General features: G+C 35.4%; 1 protein-coding gene across 1 annotated transcript; it reads right to left on the bottom strand.

Annotated features, from left to right (window-relative positions):
* Nucleotides 1-2,538: 2,538 nt before the first annotated feature.
* LOC133815155 (protein ALP1-like) lies at nt 2,539-3,782 on the bottom strand. Its single transcript, XM_062248025.1, has 4 exons — nt 3,648-3,782; nt 3,300-3,548; nt 2,949-3,180; nt 2,539-2,852 (listed from the first exon to the last, which is right to left on the bottom strand). Exons 1-4 carry the CDS (start codon nt 3,780-3,782, stop codon nt 2,539-2,541), a joined length of 930 nt encoding a protein of 309 aa, XP_062104009.1.
* Between the last annotated feature and the right edge of the window lie 9,876 nt (nt 3,783-13,658).

Below are 13,658 nucleotides of genomic sequence, written 5' to 3' on the forward strand. Positions count from 1 at the left end.
CCTCTTCTTGTAAAAGGAAGGGGTCTTTATAGCTAGGGTTTCGGATTAGGGTTTTTCTCTACGTACATGAGTCTTAATTACACCAGCCATAAATAGGGGATACAATTACTGTAGTAGCATGGCTACCAGACTCTATGTGGGTATATTTACGTGAAGGTATGGGGAACACACAAAGTCAGCCGTCTTTTCCAAGTTGTCAGCGGAACAGTAGGCGAAAAGGTACCCTTAGGCGTGCTGGGATGTGTGCGGCTTTGACCTGACGGGCGTGTCAGGCGGGATCCTGTGTCAGACGGATATCATTCCAAATATGCCTTCTCCCGGACTCGACCATTCGGTTTTATTCTGTGCGAGGCACGGAACTGTTTCCGCGGAGACCACTCGAAGAGCCTCTCCTGGAAGGGGCCTCCCCGAGGGGTATCCTTCGGGAATCCGGGAGAGTCGACGAGTTTCCGTGTTGTGCTTGCTTGGAAGAGTAATCCGGATATTATACAGGAGAGGCGAAGCCTTTTTGTCCATCCGCGAGCTCTGGTCACCCTCTGTGAAAGACATCGATAATTCTGCTTCCCCGAGGTCATCAATCTAAACGCTATCCGGAAATCTGGATAACAAACAGAGTCGCAGATGTATACATATATGCATATATTTATAGATAAATTAAGTTAACAATATTAATAATAAATCAAACTAAATATATATATATACACCTTAATAGTCAGACGTGCAAGTGCAGAGGGAGCTGGGAGGAGCCGTATCCGATGGAGCTCGGAAGAACCGCAGATGGCTGAACCAGATGACCCAGCAGCCCAAGAAAAAAAAACAGATGATTGAGGAAGAAGAAGAAGTAGCTGAGAAAAAAAATTAAAAACAAGAGGTGAGGGAGGGAGAAATACCTCTACCGTGGGTTTGGGTCTCTCCGTTTGGGGTTTCGGCGCTAACTGAGGTTTGGGTTTGGGTATCTCCGTTGAGGTTTCTGCGTTTGGGGTTTGGGGGTTTCCGAGTATGGGTCTCTCCGTTGTGGTTCCTGTGTTTGGGGTTTGGGGGTTTCCGAGTACGGGTCTGAAAGTGAAGGGAGAGAGAGTATGGGTTTCTGTGTGAGACAGAGAGGAAGAATAAGAAGAAGACAGAGAGGAAACGAAGAGGGTGTTTGACATTCATTTATGTTTTCCGCTTTCAAAATTGTGCTTAAATAAAAAGTTAATAGAAAATAGTTTTTGTTGTTTTCAAATGAGGTACCTTAACTAAAATACTGTTTTTATTTTTAAAAACTAAAAACGGTTTTTTGAAAACAGCGGTGTTTGTCGTTATTTTCAAAAAATATTTTTTTTAAATAAAGTTATAAAAAATAGAAAATTTTGAGAACATAAGATTGTTTTATGATGTTCTCAAAATTTTTTTGTCTATCATTTTTATTATCACATCATTTTTTTAATTATTATTATTTAACATTATTTATTGTCACATCATTTTCTCTGTTATCACTTTCTCTCTCTTTATTTTCTCTCACATCACTTTCTCTCTCATCATTTTTTCTCTCTCCTTATTTCCTCTCTCATTACTTTATCTCTACTTACTTCTCTTTCTCCACTTTCTTTCTCATCACATTCTCTCTTATTTTTTCTTGGATCAATTTCTCTCTTCTTATTTTCTATTTCTTCAAATTTTCTCTCCTTACTTTCTCATTTCTTATTTTTCATCATTTTTTTTCAAATTATTTTATCTCATTATTTATTACAAACTTTTAAAATGTTTTTCTCTTTGTAAATATATTTGTTAATTTTTTATTTAAAATTTTTTAAAAAATAAAACTAAAAAATTGTTTTTAGAAAACATTAACCAAACACCTTTTGCTTTTTAAAAACTACAAAAATAATTTTTTGTTCTCAATTCTGAGAACACAACTTTGAAAACAAAAAACTACTGAAAACAATGCCAAACAGGTCGGCTATTGTTTTCTAAAAATAATTTTAAAAAACCAAAAACGTGTTTGGATGATAAAAAAACAAACAGTTTTAAAAAACATATTTTTTTTACAATAATTGTTTTAATACTTATTATTATGATTTTTTTTTAATAAAAATGCAATATGTCACATACATATTTAATCTAACTTAGTTATAATATTGCTAATTTTCATATAAATTAACAATATATCATATTGTTTGAAAAAATATTTATAATCTAAAAAATATCTAAATAATTTTTACAAGTAAAATATCAATAAAATATTATAATGCTTAAAAAAGATGAGAAAATTTAAATTTTAAATAAAATATTTAATCTAAAGTATATAGAAAATCACCATTAATCTACAATATGTCCCCATAAACACAATTTGAATACTAAAATTATTTTATAGTAATAAAATATAGTTGACTAATTTATATTATTATAAGTTGTCCACATAGTTTGAGCAATACGATCTCGACATCTTGCCATTGCTGCAGCAGATTCATCAGATAAATTGACTTCACATCTTGACACACTAGTGTTAGCTTCCTCTATGTTGTCTTCACCCTCAAGTTCTTTCTCTTCCCATTATTAAAACATATGATCATATTGTGTGCGTTGCCGAATAAAATTATGAAGAGTGCAGCAAGCAATAACTATCAAAGGTTGTCTACTCAATTTGTAAGGTGGCATCATCTTCAATATAGGAAAACGTGCTTTTAGTACACCAAAGCACCATTCAATGACATTCCTAAGAGAAGAATGCCTATAATTGAATAGTTCTTTCATACCACGTGGTCGATTACGTCCACTATTGTATTCTTGCAAATGATATATTTCACCACGATATGGTGGGAGAAAACATTTTGTGCATGGAAACCCAGAATCCAAAACATAGTATTCACCTACATAATAAACACATGTCAAAAAGAAAAATTAGTTTTCTATATGCACCATCACATAAATTATAAAATAATAATTCAATCCTAGGCTTTCAATACCCTCTTTAGGCAATGGAAACTTATATTTAGGTTTCGTAATTGCATCTATAAACACCCTGGAATCATTTGTGATGCCCTCCCAACCAGTAGATACAAAAGTAAAGAACATTTCAAAGTTACAAGCATGCAAGACATTTTGTGTTACCACGTTTTTTCGGCCTCTGTAACTGACTTGCTTATCTGTAGGGACACATGCACTCACATGTGTTCCATCAATGGCACCAATGCAATTCTGATAGTACAAAAATCCAAAACCATTATAAACATTTATCGAAGAAAAATGTAAACTAAAAATATGTGAAAATATAATTTATATATAAAGTTATAATACATTGGATGTATATTAAGTACTTGAAACCATGGGTAGTATTTTGAGGAGTTGACATTATGAGAAGGTAACGGAGATTGAGTTGGTCGAATGATATCTTGTCCTAATTTACATATTGCCTTTAATGTTAAATGGAAGTGCCTATCAATAGTTTCAAGCGAATGTTGAAATCGGTCAGCTATAAGTCTCATTCCCACATTTTGACCAACAATTATAAGGAAAATGGCAACTGCTTCTTCAACTTTAATCTCTCGTGTGTCCTTAATATATTCCTTTTGTTTTAAACAAGTACAAAGCTCGATGAATACATTTTCATCCATTCACAATAATTCATAGCATGTTCTATCATGACCACCTAATAACTCTCTCACAAAATCTTCTCCACATAAAGAAGATGTTCTTTGAGGGATTTTCTCGATAAACTTTTCATTGTAATCACTTAAAAATTTTAGCATCAAAAAATCTGAAAAATCACTATCTGCAGAAGATGAACTAGAATCATCCATTTGATTACTCCGAATCCCGCAAATTATTTGACATGCGTAATAAACTTAGAAAAAAACAATACGTATTTGAAACTAATAACAAAGTCTCCACTAGATTATCTTAACATAACATACTATAATAATGTCAAGCACACATAAAGTAAAACTCAAAGCCTACACAGTCAAACCTATCACAGTATAGTCAAAGCCTATCTAACCAAGCTCTCTTTCTAATAGTAGACATATTAATAAAAATCTTTCTCCAATCTGGATCCTTAAATTTCTCAACAGCTTTCATGTAGGCATCATCACTGACTTCTTCCATTCCTTCGAGGATTTGCATACAATTTGTGAGAGAAAACTCATGATTTTAACTTCCTCCTCCCTCGGTTGTACTCTTGTATTTTTCAGCTTTAGCTAAAGTGGCCTCTGCTCTTACTTTAGCTACCTCAGTCCATGCAGCAATTGCATCACTCATTTGTTGTGATCTTTGTCTCTTAGCTCTTCGCTCTGTACTTGTAGTTGTTGAATTTTTTGTTGAACGTTTAAAAACATCATCAACAAGCCGAGAGTAACTAGTAGAATCATTCTCATCAATATCATGGGCATCTATGCGATCAAATTCATTCTCCATTTCCCTTTCATCATCAATGTTGGGCGGACCTGAAGCAGCAGAACGATGGAACTGACCTGTGGCAGTTGACTTACTAAAAATTAGTTCCAACAAAACAAAATGATCACATCCTTTCTTGCGATATTGTGTTGCCTTTGGGTGTGCCTAAAATAAAAAAGAAAACTAGTTTCATCACTTAATTTGATTCAAGACTAATTTTTTATATAAATAATAGACTTAGTTTGTTCTTACCCTTAGATAATTCTGCCATATTTCCTCAGAAGCAACCACAGTATTGGTTTCACGATCCCATCCAAATCCAGTTTGTTTCAACAACTGAGCAAACTCGCGATACTTAGTGCGCAACCTATTGAACTTTTGCTTAATTTGTTTAATTAAGTATTTCCGCTTACTTTTAATTTGCAACTCCTCAAGAATTTTCGCCCATATTTTTTAGCCAAATTGACCACTTGTCATATTTCCTTTATTCACTTCATCAACCATGATATCGATGAAAATCTTCTCTACAGTTGGTCCCCATAAACATGCATCATCAACATCTGTGATCTCAATGGCCATATTTCAAATCTAGCAATATTCCATACCATAAATTATCTTAGAGCATAGCCAATATAAGACACTAAACACAAATATTATAATCAATAAATCCTATTTATTTCCTATTAGCTTATAACCCCACTCCTTGAGATCAGCCCATGTCATTGCCTACACAATCCTATGATAAGGGAAAGGTCTCTAATGAGGCAATAGTATAAAAATCTTATTAATAGCATAAAAATGAGGAACAAAACACTTCGACTTTGGCCATTGCACATTGCCCAATGCCTGATGCCATATAGAAGAGCAATCTAGCATGTCAACCTAGAAAATCAACGTTGTTATGTCTTCTGTTTCCAAAATCTATTCCAATAAAATCCATTGCACTGGACAACTCCCTACTCTCAACAGAAGCATCTTTATGTAATGAAAAAAATATAAATCCTTACAAATTTATACACATAGAAATTTTTTACAGTCAAATATGATTACTCTAGAATGCAATCTTGACTATTCATTTATGCTAATAGGTAATGTTGATAAATAAGTAGAAATGTTGCATATATACCCTAATATATATCACAGTAAAATTTTATGTAACAAAGGATGAATAAATGTGATCAAAGTAGTTTATATTTTAGTGTAACAGTGAACTTATGAACTTCAAGTTGAGACAAACACATAGCAATACCAATTATACACTGATAAACCTTTCATGACCAAAAGAATAACATAAATTAAAATAAGATTGTCAAGCAATACATTAATATAATAATCAATTCAATTGAAAAATTAGAGAAAATAATGCAATAATTACAAATTTTACCTGCAATAAGAACACCTACTTTACTCAATGTTCTACATTTGCCAGACAAGTACTTTCGGGGGTTGCATCCTGAACTTAGAACTGGAAGTGAATCTGAAACACGACAACGAAACAATGATTAGTAACATAAGGAACTTGAAGTTGCAGAGGTTTAATTTAGATTGAAATAAAAATGTATCTGCATTTTTTTAATGAGTTGCATAGTGGAAGGTGATTTTCTTTTCTTAAAAATCCTCAATAAGCTTGATAAACACACACAACATATTTTTATGATTGGAAAAGCCACCACCCCCCACACCTTCAAGCTGACATTGTATTTAAAAGCACAAGTTCTCTTTCCATTGACTTCATTAAAATGAAGTTCAAACTTAGCTACCTCGGGCATGTGCAAAGCCTAATTACTCTATAAACAAATGGGAGATTCCCCAAATGTTCTAACATTTGACTTTTGCAGATATCTGCTTGGAAGTTACATTACATTATAGACCAAAATAAAATACATTTTCCAACTCCTGAAGGAGTTGATTTATTTTAAGTCCAAAGCTCTAGAGGGTCTATAAAGAAATACTATAATATAGTTTATGCAGGCATAGTTTTCTTTAATCATAACTAAAATAGCAAATCAAACTACTATCCTCTAAACATCATTATTACTGAATTGTAGATAAAGTCTCACATAAGAAATCTACTATAATATAGTAGCTGCAGACATAGTTGTTTTAGATATTGTAGTGGTCGTAGTAATTAAACTTAACAAAAATTCTCATCATTATTACTGAATTGTAGATAAAGTCTCACATAAGAAATCTACCTATCATGTGTGCATATTTTTCTTTGATACCAAACTTGAGAAATATCTATAAGAGATGTCAAGTAATGACCACTACTTTTCCAAGAATAAACTGAGGAGTACAGCTCACCTCATGAGTAGTTTCAATGAATAAGTTTCACACATTCATTCTTTTTTGGTTAATTAGTTAGTTAAGATTGATAATAAGAGTAGTATTATTATGAGGATTAGTAAGAGTCTTATGTGTGAGTGAGTTAGGATTAAAAACACTATATAAACATATTCACATTATGCACTCCAATCAAAATGACTGCATAGATAAGGTGTCATGTTTAATATCTGCTACTCATAGGGATTTGGTGTATGAATAGTCATTTTCAGCCTAAATTTACATAGGACTAGTCCATCGGGGCAGCAAATACTACTACTTAATTTATGGGATCGTTCCCCTCATTGAACACATTAATGGTGATGAAGTTCTATTTTTTTTAAGGGAGTACCTTTAAAAATTGCATATCAGGTGGAGCAAATTCTAGCAGAGATAACCTTCACTATATTTACAACAAAGGTCAACATTTTTTTAGCAAATGATCACCACTACTACATACTAACCTAATACTCTTTACATACGATCTCTATTCATTTTTTTATCTATTTTTGTAGTTATTTATACAAAGTTCAGCATTATTTCACAGGTGATTTTTTCATCTCAGTGGTCTTTCTGTAGGGTGGCAAGTTAACTTAAGGTAAATGATTTGATTAGGGTCTATTTAAATTTTCTTGGTATTCACAATCCTTTCTCTTCCACCTATTAAATGGTATGTTCTTTAATATTTAAGTATTCCTTATTTCAATTGTATGCCTTCCTAAACATGAGGGCAGTTGGTTCATTATTACTGAATTGTAGATAAAGTCTCACATAAGAAATCTACCTATCATGTGTGCATATTTTTCTTTGATACCAAACATGAGAAATATCTATAAGAGATGTCAAGTAATGACCACTACTTTTCCAAGAATAAACTGAGGAGTCCAGCTCACCAAAAGAACGGAGTATATATATACCCAACACCCATAAAGAACAGAGCATATATATAAACAGAGTATATATATACCCAACACCCATAAATGAATTATACAACTATACTAACTGAATTTCCTCAGTAAACCAAACAGATTTCCCACTCCTTCAACTAATATATGTGTTGCTGATTCAAGTGGAAAGAAAATCAGATAGAAATAGTTGAAAGAAACATAACCCAGTAATATATACAATAAATGAGACATACATAAAGTGAAATCATCTAGACATCTGATGAGGAATTTCTTCGAACAGTTGGCATGCAAATTGAACCATGAACATAACAATAAATACAAGAACAAAACGAAAAAGAAACAATTATATATATATGCAAGAGTTGCAATACCAAAACAATCTATACACGTTCTATATAGCAAACTTCCACAAGTAATCATCCAAATTCAACAATACTCATAAACACACTCAAAGGGTCTTTCATCAATTAACACTGTTAAAAAAAAGAACTTAGACTTGAGGTTTACCAAAACAAGAGCAACAAAAAATATATAGAACCAGGCGAATATATATAAATATATAGATGATACGTGTGCATGTGTGTATATGTATATATAAATATATAGAAGGAGATACCTTAAAGAACCAGGCGAATGGCAGAGTGAAGGTCTAGCAAGCATGCAACATCAAGATATGATCTGCAAGAGAGGATCATAGACCTTTTCTATGTGACGAGATGTTAAATCATAAGAAGAAAACAAATTAGGGCACAAAAGTGTGTAAGATAAGAAGAACACACAATTAAAATGTTGAGAGAATTCGTTTCAGTCAGCAGTACAGAAGAGAACAATTGATTTGTGCGTGGAGAATGTACTCAGAGACGGAGAGATGGAGGAGAAGGAGCTTAGAGCTCCATTAAAGTTCATTGACTACTTCTTCTATTTTCATTGAGAGAGAAAAATGAGAGAACTGAGAACAACTTTTGAAAACATTAATAAGGTGTTTTCTAAATTCTTGTCTTTTTTAACTCAGTTTTTTAAAAACTGTTCTAAAAAAACAAAGCCAAACACATCATTTGTTTTCCAAAAACAATTTTCTATTTTTTAGACAGAAAACTATTTATGAGTTAAGGAGACAAATAAGCCCGAAATTTTTTTGGTGGTTTTTTATTTGGTTTCGCGCGAAACAAGAGGGCAGCTGTTCCGCGTGTCTGAAATACAGGTGTAGTCGCTAGAGACTCTTATTTCTATAGTGTATAAATTGTCGCTATTGCCTCTTAAAAAAAATTCAGTTTTCCCAAAATGCCACACATATTAACCATCGGCATTACCTCAATATGTTTTTATATAAAAAGAATTTAAACATATATATATATTAATAAAAAAATTATAACTAATAAATTTATATATTAAATTATTTGACAATATTTTTCCAATTAATAAAACAACTCTTTTCTAACTAATACAAATTTTATAAATGTGTTAAAGAATAATATAGTTAATAATATAGTTAATTTTATAAATATATTAAAGAATAATAAATTTAAATTTTGATATAAAAATTATTATAAATACAAAAGTTAATAATATGAAAAATTTAGCAAAAAAAATCTAATTTTAATTTTTTTTAATAAATACATAATTTTTATAAATATATATTTACATAATTTGGTTTATTTTTAAAATTATACTATTCATTCTTTTTTTTACAATATTTTTCCAATTAATAAAACAACTCTTTTTTAACTAATACAAATTTTATAAATATGTTAAAGAAAAATAAATTTAAATTTTGATATATAAATTATTATAAATACAAAAGTTAATAATATGAAAAATTTAGAAAAAAAAAATCTAGTTTTAAAAGTTTTTAATAAATACATAATTTTTATAGTGACAACGTTTAACTGTCGGCATTGGTCTTGAATTAACTGTCAATGTTGGGGTCAATAGCAACACATTTTAACTGTCGGCATTGACCTCAAATTAACTTTGGCGTTGGGGTCAATAGTGACACATTTTAACTGTCGGCATTGGTCTCGAATTAACTGTCAGCGTTGGGGTCAATAGCGACAGTCAAAAGCAACGGTGACAGTTATTAGCTGTTAGCCTTGGTCTCTATGCCTACAGTTTTTAACTGTCGGCGTAGAGTCCCGCTAAGCAATTACGATAGTCAACAGAGTTGACTGTCGTGGTTGGGTGTCGGGAAAGCCTAGTTTTGTAGTAGTGCATCCCCTCGAAAGCATAAGGATGTCCAGAGCCCACCTGGAGGATAGTTACCATGAGTCGCTCTATTTCCAAGGAAATTGACAAGTGCATCCCATTCTTCAACATACTCTGAGGAGGTCAGAGGTTTGAATGGATGGAGGAGTGCGAGAAGGTGTTCCAGCAGTTGAAGGTGCACATGGCAAACCCACCTATCTTGTCAAAGCCCATAGACGAAGAGCTCCTCTTGCTCTACATGGTTGTTTCAGATAGCGCCATTAGTGCACGAGAAAGGTCGTGTCCAGCACCCCGTGTATTATGTAAGCAAAAGACTCCTCGGAGTAGAGTCCATATACCCGCTCATGAAGAAGCTAACCTTTTGATAAGCATCTCGGAAGCTAAGGCCCTATTTCCAGGCGCATCCCATCAAGGTCCTCACGAACCACCCCTTACGGCAGGTCCTTCAAAAACCGGAGACATCCAGGAGACTCTTGAAGTAGTTGGTCGAACTTAGTCAGTTTGACATCAATTATCACCCTAGGATTGCCATAAAGGAACAGGCACTAGTGGATTTCATCGCCGAGTGCACCAAAAACCACGAGAGACCTAGGGATGAAACGGTAGTTGGGCCCACGTGGAAGCTATACGTAGATGGATTGTCGAATGAAAATGGTGCCGGAGCAGGCCTCATTTTGGTATCCCCTGAGGGGCACATGGTTCACAATGCCCTAGGATTTGGGTTTGATGCCTCAAACAATGAAGCAGAGTATGAGGCACTTATTTCTAGGCTTCGAGTAGCACTTGAGCTCAAGGCCGGAAGCCTCGAGATTTAAGTGACTCGCAACTTATAGTTAATCAGGTACCCGGGGATTACCAGGCCCAGGGGACAAAAATGGTCATTTACTTAGCGAAGACCAAAGAAATGCTACATAGCTTCAAACAATTCACCATTCGACAAGTGCCACGGGAACAAAACTCTAACGTTGATGCCCTGGCCAAGCTTCCAACCACCAAGGATGCTGAACTAATCAATGTAGTCCCCATTGACTACTTGGCTACTCCGATCATCTCAGCTCCTGAGGAAGGGGAAGCAGTCCAACCCCAGGACAGTTGGATGGAGCCCATAGTAAAATATATTATCTCTAGGGAATTACCGCAGGATAAGAAAGCAGCTCGGATGATAACTCTACAAAATAGAGTTATTTTACCACTTTTTATGTGCTAATTGTTGCTTAATTCTTGAGTTTTTAATTGATTTATTAAGTTTTTAAGTAATTTTGAATTTAGTAGTCTTATCATGATTTTATATACTTTTGTGTGTTTTTATAGTTGTTGACCCAAGATTTGGCCAACTGACACGAAGTCAGAATATGCTTGATATGAATGAATATGTAGAGAAGAACGTAATGACAAAAAGCAATAACAACACGATATTTTTATAGTGGTTCGGCCCCAGGATCTGGTAAAAACCTACGTCCACTTAGATTGTTATTGATATGAGAACCAAAGGAGTGATCAAAGAACAAGGGTTCAATGAGTTTCACTAACCTCTCAAGAACAATACAATATTACTAGGAGAATTACTATAATCTCTAATGATTCAAAAGCCAAAAGTCCCTTCCTTGAGCTATCTTTTGCTATTTATAGGCTCAAGGGGGATTACATAAAATCGATACAGATATTCTCTCCTGAATAATCGGATACTCAGGAGATTGTGTGAGCTAAATTTGGGATTTACAAAGATCTTCTCATTAATGTTGCTTTGTATGCGGAACTATCGACCAGACTGGTCGCAGGTAAGACTAGGCTGCTTACTTCTCCGAACGCGTCTTCTGGTCGATACTCTAGCAGAACTTTCCCAGGTGTCAGCCACGTGTCCAGGGACCACTTGCCACGTCATCAATGCTAATTTTTTGGATAAAATTTTCCCCCCAAGTTTATTTATCATGAGTAATAAATAAACTTTTGGATGAACGACTCTTCGATAACCCCGCCTTACGTGTCAGAACCCTTCGTGCGTTCTTGGAAAAAGTAACCTACTTCTGTCTAATCACGTCTTTTCGACTCCCCAGAGATAATTCGACGGCCATCCCGCTTCCCCATACTTCGAAAAAGGGAAACTGATGATTACACCTTTTTAATGCCACAAACAAACTTATATAATACCTTCGAAATCTTCCTTTTCTTTTTACGCACGCCATTGTCTTCACAAAAAACCCTAAAAGCCAGAGCTTTAATCGTCCCCGGAGATCGTTTCTTCTGTACTTCCAAGGCTCGGACCGAGAGTTCCTTGATCTCCGAAGGCTCTTTTTCCATCTCCACAATCATTTTCTTGGTAAGTTTTCGAATTCTTATGCTTCAAATTTTCGTGGTGCATGCTTCTGTATGTTGACTGTATGAGTTTATCTGTTTCTGGTTCGAGATGCTTGTGAGTAGAATGCTTTGTAGGCAAAAAAAGGGTTACGAGTTAGTTTTATAGTCAAGATCATACTTTTAGGACGTAAGATCGAAGTAAAAATTCGATCTTTAAGCTAGTTGGAAAATAGGTTTTTCCCGCCCTAAGGGGAGTTGAAAAGGCTTTTTCAAAAAACTTCTTACTTTCACCCTTTGATCCATCTTACAAACTGTTCGTATGGAACACTTAGCTTTTTGTTAGAATGCTGTTGTATAAAAGCTTGGCTTTTATACTCGACCAGCGTTATTCTAAAAAGCTTTTAAAAATTCTCTATCCTCACCTCCCCATTCTTCTGTTTGCAGACATTGATGCCAGATTTATGGGGAGGTGAACGACCCATCGACGACGACCTTTTCGCCCAGCTGCTTGAGGGTGAAGAACAACCGGCCGACCGAGTTCACGAGATTCCTTTCTCACGATCTTCTACTAGACCACGTCCTTCTCCTCTTCAAATGGCCCGTTCCAAATCCGTAGGCAAGAAAAGACCTGAGTCTGAAAACAGTCCAAACCTTCCTCCCCAGCCTGATTCGCAGGCTAGGGCTCCCTCGACCAGTGGTCGAGAAAATCCTATTCCTGACCCTAATATCCAAACCAGGGCCCGCCCTCGCCATCAGAATCTGCCTGATGTCGAGTGTTATACTTCTCCGACCAGCTCAGTGACCGTGCGGATGGTTGCTAACTACTTCAGGAAATACCCTCTTACAGGGGTTTCCATTATAATTCCTGCCGCAGACCAAAGGGCTAACCTCCCTGGGGGCAGAAATAGCGCATGGTCTCGGTATCACTTAGAGGCGGGGGCTTATCTCCCTTTACATCCTTTTTACGAGGGGGTGGCCAATTATTTCGGTGTCGCCCCCTTCCAAATTACTCCAAACGGATATAGAATGCTGGCCGCACTCTATATCCTGTACAAACTCAAGAAATGCCCAGAACCTACCCTTCACGAGGTCAACTATCTTTTTGACCTTAAATCCAACCCGCAACAATATGGAACGGGTTTCTTCCACTTCTGTCACCAGGAGACCAACCGGACGTTCCTGAGCGACACCACACATATATCGAACGTGGGGCAGTACAGTAAGGAGTACTTCCTTACACCGGACATAACCAGCAACAACCTGGCCTTCGCTCGAGGAGGTAATTGCTTGTCTTTGATTAGTCGATACCTTTGATCAAAGAGTTTCCTTTCATTTTTCTCAAATTGCACTTTGTCTTTCAGGCCCATGGTTACGTCCGACCCCAACACCAGACATGGTGTTGAGGTCCAACAAACTGGCTAGGATGACAGACGCAGAAAAGAGCGTCAAGTCCCTGGTCACCGATGAAAACTTGAGGCTGTCTGGCCTCCTGGCTCCTCGCCATGAAACAAGAGGGTCCGTGGTAGACGATGCCATTGTCGAGGGGGTTCCCGAGCA

This window comes from Humulus lupulus, chromosome 2, assembly GCF_963169125.1.
Source record: "Humulus lupulus chromosome 2, drHumLupu1.1, whole genome shotgun sequence".
Lineage (NCBI taxonomy): Eukaryota > Viridiplantae > Streptophyta > Magnoliopsida > Rosales > Cannabaceae > Humulus > Humulus lupulus.